Raw genomic sequence first — 19,134 nt, 5'->3', positions numbered from 1 at the left:
ATCCTTCAAGGTGAATCAAACATATTAACTACCAAGGTTGTCACCCTAGTTCAGCTGTATGCTCTGGGGAAAGTCATTCCAAGTTCCAGTTTCCTCATATATAAAATGGAGATAAAACTACCACCAGTCCTTCCCGGAAAGTTGTGAGATGCAAATTAAATTCATTTCAATCTGATGTACAGTAATAGTTGGTAAAAGAACAAACTTTTAGAAGTTAGGGTGTCCAAATGAGTGTATACATCCCTGAGAGCTAAGAGTCTTAGGCTTCCATACACTACCAAGACGGAAGACTCCTCTGTTGTTCTAACCTCCTTTGTCTTAAGTAGAAATACTAGTGTCACTAGTACATTTAATTTGGAAATGGAAATGATTAATGTGAAATGGATCACAAACTGGGTCAGGGGGGAACCTCAATGTAAAAAAGGACTAAAAGTCTTGAAAATAAATAATTTAAACTTAACCAATATTTACAGATAAAGGAAAATTAGTGATCATATTAAGTTTTTAAATTCCCAACACAAAGTAAAGCTTCTTACTTGAGTGCTGAAAGTCTTTCTTTTAATTCTTCTGAGGTGATTTCTTCTAGCAGAAAAAGCTTTGAAGTAAATGTATCAATATGTCCTAAAATAAAAGATCAAACTTAAAGAGAACAATTGCAGTATTTAAAAAACAAAAAAGCCAAGTTATCCAGTCTCTTTAAAGATGTTTTTACAAAATTGTAATAATTGTAAAGTAACTTTATATTCTAAAAAGAGGAGAAATAGACATTTTATTAAGTTTATTAACTAAAGATGTATTTTAAAATGACATTAGGGACGTTCCTGGTGGCACAGCAGTTAAGAATCCGCCTGCCAACGCAGGGGGACGTGGGTTCGATCCCTGCTCCAGGAAGATCTCACATGCGGCAGAGCAACTAAGCCCGTGTGCCACAACTACTGAACCTGTGCTCTAGAGCCTGAGCTACAAGCACTGAGCCCGCGAACCACAACTACTGAAGCCCGCGTGCCTAGAGGCTGTGCTCCACAACAAAGAGAGGCCACCACAATGAGAAGCCCGTGCACCACAACGGAGGAGTATCCCCCACTCACTGCAACTAGAGAAAGCCTGCGCACAGCAACGAAGACCCAAAGCAGCCAAAAATAAATAAATAAATTTATAGAAAAAATAAAATAAAATGAATTATAAGTCAGATTATAAAAGAAATATGTATTAATTCTAAAATATTTGCTTAACATAGAAAAGTTTACACATGTCCATAGCAAAAAAAATCATAAGAATAACAACTGTTAAAATAGTGGTGTTTCTAATTTTTATTAAAGTTGCATTTTTATGGAAATTAAATTTTTAGAGAAATATGTACCTATTATGAAAGCAAGCAGATAAAGTTAAATTTATAGTTTGGGCATGCTCTACAAATTTCTACGACAGTCTGGGTTAAGGTAAAATTTAGATTACAAAAATGTGGCTTACTCATTCACAACAGCCAAGACATGTATAACCTAAGTGTCCATCAATGGATGAATGGATAAAGATGTGATACACACACACACACACACACACACACACGATGAAATATTATTCATCCATAAGAAGAAAGGAAATTCTGCTATTTGCAATAACATAATGGACCTTGAGGACACTACGCTAAGTAAAATAAGTCAGAAAGAGAGAGAGAAATACTGCATGTATCACTTACACGAGGAATCTGGAAAAAAAAAAGTCAAACTCACAGGAACAAGTAGAAAAGTGGTTCACAGGGGTTGGGGGCTAAAAGGGTACAAACTTTCAGCTATAAGATGAATAAAGTCTTGTGGATCTAATGTATAACACGGTGACCACAGTTGATAGTACCGTACTATATAACTGAAATTTAGTAAGAGAGTAGAACTTAAATGTTTTCATCAAAAAACAAAAAAGAAAAAATATAAATATGTGAGGTGATGGATGTGTTAATTTAACTAGATGGGAGGAATCCTTTTACAATGTATACATATATCAAATGATCATGATGTATACTTTAAATATCTTAAAATTTTATTAGTTAACTATATCTCAATAAACCTTAAAAAAATCTGGCTTATTTTTAAATTAAAGCACACCATAACATTTCCTCTGGTTTAAAAAAAAAATCAAAAGTCTGCTCAAAGACTTACTTTCTTACAAACATGACCTAATTCTAGAATTCCAAAAAACAAAATAGAAAACTCTCAAGATTACACTTCCATTTTAAAAAGTAATGCGTATGTTCTACAACAAAACAGGTTGAGAGACAACACTGAAGTCCTGAAATGTTCCAAGGAAGTGATATAAAAGACAGCTCTTAGTTAAATGTTATATAACCATGTCAATACAAAAATCATGTTATTACAGCAGTTAAATACATCAATAGCATAAGAGTATAATACTCAACAATGCTGAAAATAACATTTTGATTTTAATTTTTTTCAGCTTACAATATTTGGTTATCAAAATACATGACCTGGAATCAATCATTGTGCAACAAAAAAATGCACATAATTTAATATCGCATTTTCTTATCTAGTCCCCTTTCATTTGCTTTGTGCTCATAAAAAGAATTAGAAACATTTTTACCAGATACCTTTCTTCTACAACAAATCTGTTTTTCCCACGCCTACTTATCATTTCCTGTGCCAAGTTTCAGTTTCACCTCTGCATTCCTAACACTCATTATACAGTGACATTTCTAATAAAAAGGACACATTTCAATGGTTAATAACTGTAGAAAGGGAATATCATGTACAATACAACATTTTTAGACATTTACTAAATGTGCCTTTGAGGAAAATCACTAACAGTTCTTACCTTTTTAAAGCAATCTCAATGAAAACTATGTATTATATAGTATATGTCAAATACAATTAGGTCAAAAAATATACAGAGAATACCATACTAAGTGCTATGAGGGCCCACCTCCTCAAGGAGTCTACAATTCTCTCAACATTGGAGCGTTTTAACCTGTGGGCTTTAAATGAGTATACATGTGTCTTTGAGATATTTATCTCCTCAGTCCTTGGGGCAGCTGAGCAAGGTGTGGGATGGCAAGAGCTTCCTGGACATTACCCCTCAGCCACAGCAATCTCTTTTGTATATCACAGTGTGCTATCCAAATATTTTTTATGTGTGTCAAGTTTGGGAAGGTTATTTAATACAAATCAAGGCTTTATATACATGCACGCATTCATACATATTTATGTGCACACACACATATACATAGGCAGTTCCTACTCTGCATGCAGTATGGGATGAGAAAAATAACCACACATAAGCCAGAACTATGGAAGCAATTTTAAAAATCAATGGGAAAAATTAAAACTGTTCCATTACCTTTAAGATTTTTTTGGTCAAAACATTATAAATTCCCCATCAGTTATAAACGTATAGAGAAATGAAAAAACAGTAAAAAGTAATCTTTATTTAGTATACTGTAAATTAAAAACATTGAGATTTAAAGTGTTATTTCATTATAAAAAACTCATTAAGAGCAGTCTGAATAGTGCTTGTCGCCTTCTCCTAGTACAACTTATGATAGGGAGCAAGCACCTTTTCTATGCTGTGGTGAATGGTCACACTCCTTGGATCAGCTTCCAACATGATAGCCTTTGTGCTTTTAATATCATGATATATCTCAAAGAGTTCTTTTAATGTAAAATATTATGCCAGTGTCACTTCTTCATCCTTTATGCCACAAGCACTTTCCTCATTTATGAGTTCACCTTCGTTAAGTTCCTCTTTTGGCATATCTGGTCTCCTGAACTGCACCAGTGTCAACATTTCTACTGTCAGCTACTTCTTCTGTAACTCCATTTATGCTCAATTCAAATTCCACTTCCAGCAGTATCACCTTTTGTTTCTTTGCTGTGCTTTAATCTTTGTTGGCCAATTCCCTCTTCTGATTATCCACTTTTGTAAAACATCACATGAGTTTATCACTGGGAGACAAGGAGGGAACACAACTACACATTTTGCTTCCTGTGCATCAACTCAGTAACAGGTGCGTAGTGAACAATCACTGACAGACTTTGAAAGAAGTGACATGATTGGTCACTGGTCATGATGTGCATTTGTTACTTATGTAGTGATTTGTGGACTGAAGAGTCAGCAGTAACGTCTGTACTTTACGTAATTACTCACAGTTAAATACCTTCGTAACTGAAATTTGTGTGTATCAGAACTGTGCAAAGGAAGGACTGCCTGTATGTCAACTATACAAAATTGATATATATTAGAGAACTGGAAAGTAGATACAGAACTTGTGATAAGATGACTTTGGGAATTTTCCTTAAGGAATACATCTTAATGTTTTTATGGGGCAGGAGGATAAAAAGAATACTGCAATCTAAAGGAACAGGAGAACACGTTCATAGCAAAGCAGACAAACAAAAAACAAGTATGTTTATTCTACCTGAAAAAGAGACTATAGGACTCTAGTTCAAAATTGCTGAACTAGAGTCCTATAAACCAATATGCTCTTCAGTTAAATAAATGAGATTCTATGTCACTTGTGTCTCGTAAGATATGCTGTATCTGAATCTCTGAACCATGCACGTAAACTCTACCCTTACTGTCCTCTCCAAAAGATCTAATGCACTGGTCTCCAACTTTGATTTCTGAGAAGAGATTGTCTTAAGTTTCTTTGAAATTCTGAGATCATAGGGCTGGGCAGGGAAAACTGACAATGAAATGCTTAAGTTAAATGGAGGAGTGGTTAGCAACGGTTGAGTGAGGGAAACACAGGCCACAACTGAGAAAGGACTATGGTGCATGACTGCATGGGAAAGAGAATATGAGCACGTGGAGATCTTCTGGTTAGGATTTTAAGGTCCCAGTTTCTAAGACACAATGAATCATCTGCCTTAAGTCACACTGATTAACATTGTTACACACACAGTGCTTCCGTTTTGTTATATCTGACCTCCCCGCCCCCCCCCCACCAATTTTTCCCTAGCCCTTTTTAGGTTTACAGCAAAGTTATAAACACTTAAAAGACTGTGACTAAATTCTGATCCTGCCGCTGATGGAGTCTGTATCTATATGTAAGTTAATCATTCTGAGCTTTATTTTTCTCTTTTATTTAGAGCAGCAGTCAACACACATTAAAAACTATTAATAGAAATTGAAACAGATGAAAATTTTTGAAAAGAATAAAATAATATGCAATATAATATATAATTAACTATGCTTTGTTGTTTTGAAAAATCTTGGCTTAATTCTGTGCGATAACAACTATTTGAAGGATGGCTGTAAAGTTCAATTCATTTTGCTATATAGGTTTTAACAGCTGCCGTTGCTAAAAAAAGATACCCACAATGATACATAGATCCAAATGGAACAAGTGCCTCATGCTTGGCTTACTAAAGCATGACACTGATTGTTTTTAAGGAGAGGACCACCTGTCAATCCACATACTTAATATGAGTAATGTTAAATTTTTAATTTTTCATACAAAAAATAAGTTATAATATATTCTTCCTGCATCCCAATGGTTTGTCTTACATACATCTAGGGACAGTAAAAAGAATAAAGTATATAAATTCTATGGCTTGGTTTCTACCATTTCCCTTCTCCTTGACTTTTACTGTTCCTTCAATCAATTATCCAAGCCAACTTCACTTATTCTAAAAATACTTATTGAGCACCTCTGTGTGCCAGATACTGTTCTAGGTGCTTGGGATATATCAATAAACAAAAGAGACAAAGAGGAGGTTCCTTAAAAAACTACAAATAGAACTACTATACAACCCAGCAATCCCACTACTGGGCATATACCCTGAGAAAACCATAATTCAAAAAGAGTCATGTACCAAAATGTTCATTGCAGCTCTATTTACAATAGCCAGGACATGGAAGCAACCTAAGTGTCCATCACTGGATGAATGGATAAAGAAGATGTGGCACATATATACAGTGGAATATTACTCAGCCATAAAAAGAAACGAAATTGAGCTACTTGTAATGAGATGGATAGACCTAGAGTCTGTCATACAGAGTGAAGTAAGTCAGAAAGAGAAAGACAAATACCATATGCTAACACATATACCTGGAATTTAAGAAAAAAAAATGTCATGAAGAACCTAGGAGTAAGACACAAACCTACTAGAAAACGGACTTGAAGATATGGGGAGGGGGAAGGGTGATGAGCTGTGACAAAGTGAGAGAGAGTAATGGACATATATACACTACCAAACGTAAGGTAGATACCTAGTGGGAAGCAGCTGCATAGCACAGGGAGATCAGCTCGGTGCTTTGTGACCGCCTGGAGGGGTGGGATAGAGAGGGTGGGAGGGAGGGAGACGCAAGAGGGAAGAGATATGGGAACATATGTATATGTATAACTGATTCACTTTGTTATAAGGCAGAAACTAACACACCATTGTAAAGCAATTATATCCCAATAAAGATGTTAAAAAAAAAAAAGAGACAAAGACAGGCAATAAATATCATGACTAATTAAATTACATAATTTGTTAGTGGCTACCAGAAAAAGGGATTGAGGATATATTTGGAGCCAACAAACCAGAGGAAGAAAGAAACCCAGAGATGTGAGCCTGGCACTTAGGGGTGCTTCTCTCTTAGGAGTACCTGTTAATGTGGAAAAAGCAACTGAGAAGCTAGGAAATGAACCAGAGCTTTCAATAGTCTCTCAGGATTAGAGGAACAAAAACTGGAGTTCAGGGTCTGTGAATTAGATAAACACAAGCTCTGAGTTGGGATCCTGGCTTGGTGATTCTCTAAAAGGACTCATAGCCTCAGCATACAGTTGCAGTCATGTGTAAGATTTGTTATAGCAAAAGGATACAAGCAAAAGGAGAAACACCAAAAGGAAAAGAAGTGTGGGTGAAGTTCAGAGGAAATGAGATGCAATTTTCAAAAGTCCTCTCTTGAGTTTCTATTTGGGATGATGATAAAGCTCTGGAAATGGACAGTGATGATGGCTGAACAACACTGTGAATGTACTTAATACCACTAAATCATATGCTAAAAAATGTACAGTAAATTGTACCATAAAATGGTTAAAATGGTACACTTTATATTACATATATTTTACCACATTTAAAAAAAAAAGAGGCCTTTCCCATTGGAGTCACACAAGATTCACTTAATTCCTCCAGCAACATTTTCTTTTTATACCAGAGCTTATTAGAGACTCAGCGCTCAAGGTTTTTATTGGGAGCTCATCATGTAGGCACCCTCTGACTAACACATACCAAAATTCCAGACTCTGAGAAGGAAAGCAGATGTTCAGAATAAGCCATATTGTTTATACAAACAGTGTAGGCACAATGAACTCTCCTTATCAGCTAAAGGAAGTTCTACCTCAGTGTAGAAAACTGTTTACTAGCTAAGTTCCCAGATACCAGCCAGGGGCCAGACTTGCAAGTAAGCTTTTCCAAAGACTGGCAATGTCAGACCATGAATGGCAACATCCTAGCAATAAGGGGGAAACAGATTGGCCTATCTAGGGTCCAAAGTCAAGCTTCAAATCACCTAAATCCCTGTAACTGGATTACAGTGAATCCGGATTGCTAGTGTGGTCAAAAGTAATCCTATCGAGAAGAAGATAACATTTTAGCTCTTATATTTGCTCTAGAATTTTTCATATACAATACCTGGCCCTTGATAAAGAATATTCTGGCATACAGTGAAAAAACATGGAATAAAAAAGAGGACAGGAAAACAACATGCCATGGAATGAAGTGTCCCGGTAAAAATATATGTTGAAGCTCTAACCCCCACTACCTCAGAACGTTGACTTCCTTTGTAAGTAGAATGGTTGTAGATGTAATTAGTTATGATGGGTGGATCCTTAATTCAATATGAATGGTATACTTATAGGAAGAGGATAGAGACACACAGGAAGGAGATCTCATATGATGACAGAGGCAGAGATGAAAGTGATGCATCTATAAGCCAAGGATGCCAAGGATTGCTGGCAAACACCAGAAGGAAAAAGAGGCAACAAAGGATTCTCTCTTACAGGTTTCAGGAGCATGGCCTTGTGACACCTTCATTTTAAACTTCCAGCCTCCAGAACTGTGAAACAGGAAGTTTCTATTATTTTAAGCCACCCAGTTTGTGGTACTTTGTTATGGCAGCACTAGGAAACTAACACCAAAAAAATAACAGAAAAGACTCACAAAGAATCTAGATAACAGAGGTATTAGAGAAAGACTTTAAAGTAATTTTGCCTAATATGCTTAAGACACGATTGAGAATTTCTATAGAAAGCTATAATGTATAAAAAAGAATCAAATGAAAAATCTAGAACCAAAAAATACAATAAATGAAACTGAGAACTCAGGTGATGGGTGAAATAGTATATTAGGGATAGTTGAAGAGAAAATTAGTAAAGTAGAATAAAATATTGAGAATCATGCAATAAAGAGTCAAAAGGAAGGTAAATACAGAAGAGCATGCAAGGGACATTAAGGATACAGTAAGATGTAACATAATACAACTGAAATCCCAGAAGAGAGAGAGAGCGAATGGGGAAGAAGTGATGTTTGGTGAGGTAATGACAAGAATTTTCCCAAACTGATAAAGGTCATCAAATCACATATTAAGGAGCAATGTTATAAAATGAACATGTAAAAAGGAATATTTACAAAGAAAACCTAACACAGGCACAATGTACGGAAACTGTTGAAAGGGAGAGAGATAAAATTTAAAGTCTACCAAAGAAAAGAGACATATTACTTGCAAAAGAGCATAAATCAGACAAACAGCTGACTTTTCAACAGAAACAAAAGAAGCCAGGAAACATGGGGTGGGGGAGGGATGGATTAGGAGTTTGGGGTTCGTAGATGCAAACTATTATACACAGAATGGACAGACAACAAGGTCCTACTGTATAACACAGGGAACTATATTTAATACCCTATGATTAAACCATAATGGAAAAGAATATAAAAAAGAATGTATATATGTATAACTGAATCATTTTGCTGTACAGCAGAAATTAACACACACTGTAAATCAACTATACTTCAATTAAAAAAAAAGAGCAAACATTGAATTGATAATTAGAAACTTTCAAAAAGAAAACTCTAGGCTTCACAGGTCAATTTTACCAAACATTTAAGTAAGAAATAATACCAATTTTATAGAAATTCTACCAGATAACAGAAAAAGAGGAAATAAATCTCAACTCATTTTATGGCATAAACTTAATCTTAATACTAATACCTCACAAGGAAAATTACAGGCCAATCTCACTCATAAACACAAACGGCAAAATAAATATTAACAAGCTAAATCTACCAATAAATAAAAAGAGTAATATATCATGAGCAAGATGGAATTATGGCAGGAATACAAGATTGGATTAACATTTTAAAATTAATTAACATGATTCATCACCTTAGAAGGATAAAAGACAAAAGTTATACCATCATATAATCTCAATAAATGCAGAGAAAATATGTGATAAATTTTTTTTACCCATTCATGATTAAAATTCTTAAACTAGGCATAGAAAGGAACCGCTTTCTTCTAATAAATGCTATCTACAAAAACCCATACAAAATACTAAACAAAATGTCTAATCTTCCCCTTTAAGATTAGACACAGGCAAGGATGCCCATTATTCACCTTCTATTTGAATTCTAGGCAAAGAAAGCAAGGAAAAAGAAAAGTAAAATGATTGTAAAGAAGAAATAAAATGGTCATTATTTGCAGAGAACATAATTATTTAATTAGAAAATATAAATTACTAGAAAGAATGAGCTTAGCAAAGTTACTAAGATACAATATCAATATACAAAATCAATATGCAAATAAATCCCATATTATTAGTAACAACCCATAAAATAAATTTCAGAAATACCATTTATAACATAAAAGAATCAATTATCAACAAATACATTTAATAAAAGATGTGCAAGATCTCTACAAAGAAAATCATAAAGATATTAATAGAAATTAAAGATACAAATAAATAGAAGAATATCTAAAGTTCACAGATTGAAGGATTTGTTATTGTAAAGCTGTCAATTTGTTCCACATTGAGTCAATGCACTTCCTAACAAAAATCCCAATCTTCCTGTTGCTGTTGGGAGAACTTAACAAGTTGACTCCAAAATTTGTAAATGCAAAAGGGCCAAGAATAGCCAAAAAATTCTTTTAGAAAAACAAGTTGACATGGAACTCTACTCAATACTCTGCATGGAAAAATAATCTAAAAAAGAGCAGATATATGTATATGTATAACTGATTCACTTTGCTGTATAGCAGAAACTAACAACATTGTAAATCAACTATACTCCAGTAAAAATTAATTTTAAAAAAGTTGACAAGATTTACTTTACCAAACAGTAAAAGATTTTATAAAGCTAGAGTAATTAAGACAGGTCTAGCTAGAGTAATTACTCTAACTAGAGTAATTAAGACATGTACTGCCTCAAGGATAGACAAATAGGGAGTCCGGATTAGATTCACATATATGATTTACAACACAAGTAACACTGGAGAGCAGCAGAGAAAGGGTGGTCTTTTCAATAAACAGTGCTGAAAACTGAAAAAAAGAAATCTTGATATTCCATGCAAAAATAAACACCACATAAACTGTGTATCTAGAAATTTAAAAATACTTTTAAAAAGCCTTCTAGAAGATATTATATTCATGATGCTGCTGTAAGGAAGATTTGTTAAACCGGGCAAAGAAAGCACTAACCATAAAGGAAATGGCTAAATATTGGTCTATATTAAGTTCAAAAGCCACTTTTAAGAGACTGAAAAGGCAAGCCACAGAGTATGAGAAAAATATTTGTAACATTTAAAACCAACAAAGAACTACCAAACAAACAAAAACTTGACAACAGAAAAAGAGGTTTGAATAGGCAATTCACAAAACTGATCATCCAAATGATTATTAACATGAAAGTGTCCAACTTCATAAATAAGCAAGGAAAGGCAAATTAAAACAATAATGAGATATTAATAATACCTACCCACCAGCATGGCTAAAATTAAACTTATAAGGCCAAGTGTGGGCAAGGATGAGGAGAAAATGTAACCCTCACAGTGCTAATATAAGTGTAAACTGGTACAATCACTTTGGAAAACTTTTTGGAATTATCTACTGAAGATAAATGTAAGCTTAAACTATGACCCAATAATTTGACCAAACAGTTCCATTCCTAGGTATTGGCCCAACAGCAATATGTACCCATTGCACTAACAGACACTTACAATATGTTCATAGTTGCATTAACATAGAAACAACCTAAACAGGCTCCCAAAGTTAAATGGATAAATAAATGGTGGTATATTCTTACAAAGGAATATGTCAAAAACTACTGTTATACGCACATAAATTTCAAAAACTGTGTTAAGTAAAAGAAGGTATAAACAAAAGAACTTTATAATTCCATTTGTATAGAGCTGGCAAAAACCAAGTGATTACATTAGAAGGCAGGACAGTGGTTACCCCTGGAGAAGAGAAGATAGCTATGTTGGGAAGTGGCACAAGGTGGGGTCTTCCCGGGCACTGGCAGTTTTCAAGTTCTTGGTCTGGGTGCAAATTATAGAGGTGCTGGCTTTTGTTATAATTCCTTGAGCTGTACATTTACTTTTTTCACTTTTCTGAATGTATATTATACTTAAAAAGTTGCATATGGAAAAGAAAACATTATCAAATCAAAGATGTATTTTACAACTGACAATATTTTATGACAGGAGTACTATGTAGACATTTTTAAAATTATGTGTAAATATAGAGAAGTTACCAGTTGTTTTGTTTTAGTCCACTTTTAATCTTTGGTTAAGAAATCCTTTTTTACTTTTGTATCATAAAGATGATTGTCCATATTTTCATCTAAATTTTAGATTAATAGCTAGTTCTTTCTCAGTGCAGAAATACACGAAGTATCACTTCATTATCTTGTGGTATCTATTTTCATCAAGGAGAAGTGTACTTTTAGGGCATTATATTATGTAATCATTGGAAGAAAAAGGATTTGTGCATATAGTCCCTGAGATAGATCGAACAAAACGTTATTATCATTTTTTTTTTTTGGCTGTGCCGCGTGGCTTGTGGGATCTTAGTTCCCTGACCAGGGATTGAACCCAGGGCCACAGCAGTGAAAGTGCTCAGTCCTAACCACTGGACCACCACGGAATTCCCTGAACAAATTATTATTATGTCCATTACATACAGACAAAAAAGCTGAGGCCCCGCGATCCACAGCTACTGAGCCCAGGTGCTACAACTACTGAAGCCCGCATGCCTAGAGCCTGTGCTCCGTAACAAGAGAAGCCACTGCAATGAGAACCCCGCGCGCCGCAATGAAGGGCAGCCCCCACTCGCCGCAACCAGAGAAAGCCCATGCGCAGCAACGAAGACCCAACACAGCCAAAAATAAATAAATAAATTTATAAAATAAATAAAAACCCTCAAAACTCATAGATGCTTTTAAAATAGCACTTCAAAACATTCACCCCCACATAAAAAACAAAAAACCCAAACAAAGCAAACACAACCATATAACAATGCAACATGTTTCTCACCAAACAGTGAGACACAGACATCACTGTTTCTGTTGTCAAAGATACCAAATACACCACCCCATTACATTAAAATGAATGCTTATCAGTGGATAGGATTTACCGACGATAAATAGCACATAAGGGGATGACTACTTATGACTTTAAAGAACACAGCAGTCCCCCCTTATCCACAGGTGATACGTTCCAAGACCCCCCCCAGTAGAAACTTGACATATACTGCCTGAAACTATAGTACCGAACTTGACATATACTGTTTTTTCTTGCACATACATACCTACAATAAAGTTTAATGTATAAATTAGGCACAGTAAGAAATAAACAACAATAACTAATAACAAAATTGAACAATTTTAACCATACTACAACAAAAGTTTTCTGAATGTGGTGTCTCTCTCCCTCACTCTCTCTCAAAATATCTTAACACAGTTAACACCTTTTCCATTTTAACAAAGTACTTATCTGCACCGTGGCCATAACTTTTGCAGTTTGAGGTTTGTTTTGCAGTTTGACAGCAAAACAAGCACGAATTTCTTTTTCCTTCAAAATTTCATGGATAGAAGATTCGTTCTGACCACAGATCTTAGCAACCTCAGCATACAACTTTTTTTCTTTCCTTATTAAGTTGAGAACTTTCACCTTTTCACTTAAAGGAAGCAGTTTGCAGTTTCTCTTCAGCATATCTAACTTGCAGCACTTTGGGACTGTTATTAAGTAAAAAGGGTTACTTGAACATAAGCACTGATAACTGAGATGCCACTAAGTGACTAATGGGTGGGATAAGTTGGACAAAGGGATGATTCACGTCCCAGGTACTACACAGAATGGTGTGAGATTTAAAACATATAAATTGCTTATTTCTGGAATCTTCCATTTAATATTTCAGACCATGGTTGACTGGCTGAAGGTAACTGAAACCACAGAGTGTGAAACTGCAATTAAGGCGAGACTACTATAGTTTCGATGAAGTAAGCCATGTAGATATAGATGATGGTAGTTTTATCTGTTAAACTGTACATTAAAAAAAAAAACCTTAAATGTTTTAGTCAGGAATGTCTTTTCTGTCAGTACTTTAAAGAGGATTTCAATGATAAGTTTTTGTTTGGGGCTTTTCTAAAATGGATGTGGTTGGCGATTGCTTTCAAGTAGTTTACACGAGGACTGTTGGTATGTGTCACGCAACAGGTCTTTTGGAGGAACATTGAAATTGTGGTTATTGGCTGAAAACTACTACAATAAACTTCTGGCAGTGTGTATGAAGGGGGACGAAGAGGCTAGGGCCACCAAGTAGTACATTAGCCACTTCCTTTTTGGGTTATGTAAAGAGAGTGAATCAATGATCTTATTAACACTCTCACAAAATAAGAAGACAAAATACTGATTAACCAAAATATGGAAAAGGTTTTCAAGTGAGTAAACTTTTTTTGATTAAGCAAGAAAAGCACACTTATAACACTTATGGCACACCAGGAATTATGCTAAGCACTATAAGAACATAAAGTTTCATCAGACTCTGACCTTACACTACTTATTGTCTACGGGGAAGATAGGATAGGCTTAAAAAACAACAATTAGGGCTTCCCTGGTGGCGCGGTGGTTGAGAGTCTGCCTGCCGATGCAGGGGACGGGGGTTCGTGCCCCGGTCTGGGGGGATCCCGCGTGCCACAGATCGGCTGGGACCGTGAGCTGTGACCGCTGGGCCTGCACGTCCAGAGCCTGTGCTCCGCGGCAGGGGAGGCTGCAGCGGTGGGAGGCCCGCGTACCGCAAAAAAAGAAAAAAAAAAACCCAACAATTAAGTAGAAAGCAACAAATCATAAAAGTGGTAAAAAAAAAAAAAAAGCGCATTGAGAGCTCAAAGGAAGGAAATTACGTCATGGAGGGGCAGCTGGAGATAACTGGCATGAGATGTACGGGATGAATAGAGAAGCATAGGATTAGGCATTCAAATGAAACAGAACAGTATCAACAATGATTAGCAAGTAATCCTTCATGTGAACTATGTTAACTGTACATGAACACAGCCAACACAAATTAAGAACCTAACTACCCCCCCAAAAAAAACAAAAACAGAAACAAAGTAAAAAACTATTTCATCAAGGTAATATTTGAGGTTTAAAAAACAATGTCATTATAATTTTAAGAAAATTTCAAAATATATATTTTAGGGCTTCCCTGGCGGCGCAGTGGTTGAGAGTCCGCCTGCCGATGCAGGGGACACGGGTTCGTGCCCCGGTCCGGGAAGATCCCACATGCCGCGGAGCGGCTGGGCCCGTGAGCCATGGCCGCTGGGCCTGCGCGTCCGGAGCCTGTGCTCCGCAACGGGAGAGGCCACAACAGTGAGAGGCCCGCGTACTGCAAAAAAAAAAAAAAAAAAAAAAAAAAAAAAAAATATATATATATATATATATATATTTATTTATTTATTTATTATTTATTTTAAAGCCAATTAAATAGTACTTTTAAAAAACGCTTGTTACAAAACATGTCTACATTTTTAGTTACACTCCTAAATAAGTATTTTAAAAATACAACGATTACATTGGCATTCATGTACAATAAGGGAATAAGAGAGAAATTAAAACATTTGATAATCACTACTCCCACCCTGCCATTTAACTCTTGAGTAGGAATGGTGTTTTAATAGAAAGAAATATTAATATGTCAGAAAACTGAAAATTAAAAGTACAGAATGGAAGTATCTATGAATGAATTGAACTGTATATATTTACAAGGGAATTAAAAAGGAGAGCAAAGCCTCTTGCATAACTTACCAACATAAAATGAGCAGTTGGAATGCAATAAACTTTCAGTCCATAAGCGACAAAGTTCACTTTCAGTCAGAGCTTCAACTCCATAACAAGCTTGATACTCCACTTTTGGTAGTACGTAAACTGGAAATTGCTGCAATCCAAGGTTATACTCTTATAAAGCTCCATTAATTTACTATTAACAGTAAATACATTTGCCTATATAATTTTGCCACTTTCAAAACACTTTCAAGTAATCTTATTTCATCCTTTCAAATACAGTAGGATTCAGACAGAAAGATGGATAGAACCCTTAGTCGATGTGGGCAAATGGTGGATAAATAAGAGATCGTGAACCAGAGGCTGCCCCCCCCCAACCAAAATCAACATACCTCTCCACACATGCACATATTTTATTTCTGTCACAGAACGTGACTGACAGAATCCTTGGAACAAAGCCTCGGATACATAATGGCCCAAGGTTCAAAGCTAGAAGCTGGAAAACCATGACTGTAATACATACTAATAATTCTCAAGAGGGTAAAAAAAAAAAGTAGGAATTTTTTGCCCCTTTAAAGCATTAGTCACATTGTCTCAGGCTTAAATACTGTGTTTTCATTCTATGAATGTATGAGCACTAACACCTACATTAATATCTGTGAATGTTGCTATCTTCATTAATACAAAAGGCTTTATTCCAGACACTAAGTACCTGGCAAATTAGCCATTTAGCGTTTATTGGTCAGGACACTAAATAGATTAAGCAAAATGACTATACCCTCTACTAGCCTTAAAGGAGGATATGTAAGGAAATACATGTTTGTAAAATAACATAGTGCTAGTCATGTTCACTGTGCTCATATTATCTCATTTCAGTCAAAGAAAATTCTAATCTTAATAGCAGTCTCTTCACTTCCAGCTGCAGAAGGAGAAACACATGATTTAAGGAACTTAAAGTGATATAACTGGTTAGTACTTTTGAAATTATACTAAGCTGTGTTTCACTTTTATACCTGAAAATATTTCATAAATGTTTCAGAATTACTGATTTTCATAAAGTAGCAAATTTAGTGGGCTTATTAGCACAATGGTGGTAAGAACAATTGAAATCCAGTAAAATTTCTGTTAACAATTAACTTTGGTTCATTATTACCTTTGAACGTAGTAAAACTCTACAGCAGTGCTTCTTAAATTTCAGTGTGTGTGAATAACCATTTTAAAATAAATGCAGAATCTGAGGTGAAAAACAAGGCTTTACATGTTTAATAAGTTGTTGTTCCAGGGGCCAAACTTTGAGTAGTAAGGTCCCTACAGTGTCTTCTTAATTTAAAAAAAAAAAAAATTATGAATAGGGTAATTTCATTGCTAAAAGCACTTAATTGTATAATAATTTTTCAGCAACTGGTAATCTGCATTTATGGCTGCTTATAGTTGCCAATAGAAGCCAGAGATAAAGAAATAAAGGCCCAGAGGGCTAAGATATTTGCTCAAGGAGAGATAACCAGTTTACAGCAGAGTCAGAAAAAGAATAATTGATAGGGCTTCCCTGGTGGCGCAGTGGTTGAGAGTCCACCTGCCGATGCAGGGGACACAGGTTCGTGCCCGGGTCCGGGAAGATCCCGCATGCCGCAGAGCGGCTGAGCCCGTGAGCCATGGCCGCTGAGCCTGCGCGTCCGGAGCCTGTGCTCCGCGACGGGAGAGGCCACAGCAGTGAGAGCATACCGCAAAAAAAAAAAAAAGAATAATTGATAAAGAATATCCCCTTTTGGATCATGAACAGGTAACAGAATTAATTCAAGATTTCTTTTCAAATTAAAAAATATTACTCTTTCTGAAGAAAGTACTCTGGGGGATTTTCTTTGATAATACTGTCATATCTATAAAACTAAATCCTGAACCTGGTATTAATTTCCATATGTATTCTACTGCCATCTCCAGGAAACCAAGGGAAAGAAAAGTCTGAATATTTGATCTCAGTATTCCAAATTTAAAGTGAAACTTTAAGTACAAAGTTTTCAAATTATAAAAATTAAATTTACTATTTCCTTTATCCCTTATTGGTCACTCCTATTCTAAATGAAATCTTCTTTTGTTTCTCTGTCTTCCAATTTCTCACATAAACCTTCCAAACGTTTACATACATTCCTAAATAAATATTTCAAAGCTAGTATCCTGTCAGTAATCCCAATAGGTACATTCTGTTCTTTCCTAATATTCAAGCACCTTCAGGATCCTTTTTTTCTGGCCCAAGAATGCCAATATAAACTTTAATATAACTGGATCTAAATTTTTGAGTCACTTTAGAATATAACTCTTAGGAAATTTGGTTAACAGAGACAGACGATAACATAATATTAAATCATTCAAAGGTACGTGGTCTGGATGTCATAATTATATGTAGAACTCAGTAAGTTCTAGCTTCATCTTGTGTTCCAAATTAGCCCTCTTTATTTCATGCCATCATTTGAGACTGGCTGCTGCTTTAAGTTCTCCTCTGTCATGTAGCTCTTATTAAGCAGAATTTTGATGAGAAGGGATAAATGATATTGGAAAGTAAAATCTCAGCTACAATAACACAGAATTGAAGAACCAAAGGAAAAAAAGAAGAGATGAGGTTCTTGCAGAGCAGAGGTTGAAGAGACTTCCGAGTATTTTAAAGCTTTACCTAAACAAGTTGGTTTTTAAGAAGGAAATGTTAATGAAGATGCATTCTTACCTAACTAGAGTTTAAACACTACCTTCAAAATTTCTCAGCTAGTGCCTCAACTTCCCTTCCTTAACAACACCCTCCTCTCTCCTCACGCCTCAGTTTTTCTCATTTATTCAATACCTATTTATTGAGTATCTACGGAATAAAACATTTGAAAGAAACAGAGATGAAGAGGAGATGATTCCAAAGGGAATAAATTCTACAAAGGAATTTAAACCACGTGTACTAAATGATTACATATAATGATAGGTATAATATGATAAGCATTCACTGAAAAATTTAAAATTTTACTCCAGGTTTGACATGTCAGAAATAGAAGGCTCCTATTTAGCTAATCTTTGGGGCTTGACTTTTTTGATATATTTTGATGAAGAGTGAATTGTCTCCTGTAAGGTTTTATCTTAATATTTACAAATTTCACTTTAGTCAAGTGAATGACAATGTCCTTAACAGGTTGTCTCTTTCAACAATTAAACCAGTGTCCAAAAATATCCCTAGGCTATTCTTACTTAAGACATCCTGGCCATCAATAATTTCTAAGTGCTGTAAGCTGGCAGATCAATACAGAGTGGTATGGGCTCACAGAGTAGAAAATGAAAGAAATGAGGTTAGTCCCCAAATAAATCAGATAGCAAATATGAATTAATGAAATAAAACCTTGAAAATACAGTCCATAGCACTGACACTATATGTATTCAAGATATGTATGCATGCTATGGCCATTAAATACAGATGAGACAGGAAAAAATCAGCAAATAAAGTAAAATCTTTTAATACAGGAAATATTTGTATTTATCTAGGAGGAGACTAAAATCAGACCTATAGCATTTCATCATTCCTGACATTCTCTTATAAAAAACACTCCCCCATATATTTAATTCAAAACCAGTTGGTTTCTATAATTTCAAGTCTGAACCAGTGATGAAATACCAAATTACGAGAATCAGAAATTTAAAATTTTATTCACAGTCTTCCTTCTAAGAACAAAAGTATCATCAAGCAAAAGATCCACTAGGTCCATTGGATTTTGGTGGACAGCGTATACATCCTTGATCCTGATGGGTTAGCCTTAGAGGTTTTTCATGATAGACCCTCACACTATTGCTATTAGCAGCTCAGAAAGGTTGGCACTTCTTCTTCTTCTTTTAAAAATT

At 35.2% G+C, this 19,134-nt stretch overlaps 1 protein-coding gene across 1 annotated transcript in view; it reads right to left on the bottom strand.

The window, feature by feature from the left end:
• Positions 1-19,134, bottom strand: part of ICE2 (interactor of little elongation complex ELL subunit 2) — a 91,118-nt gene that overhangs the window by 33,578 nt on the left and 38,406 nt on the right. The window contains 2 exon segments of the mRNA XM_032622615.1: positions 537-621; positions 15,295-15,424. Coding sequence (XP_032478506.1) covers positions 537-621; positions 15,295-15,424 — 215 coding nt within the window.

This window comes from Phocoena sinus, chromosome 2 (assembly GCF_008692025.1).
Source record: "Phocoena sinus isolate mPhoSin1 chromosome 2, mPhoSin1.pri, whole genome shotgun sequence".
NCBI classification, from domain to species: Eukaryota; Metazoa; Chordata; class Mammalia; order Artiodactyla; family Phocoenidae; genus Phocoena; species Phocoena sinus.
The sequence above is the reverse complement of the archived record's forward strand: the minus strand, read 5'-3'. Positions and strand labels throughout refer to the sequence as shown.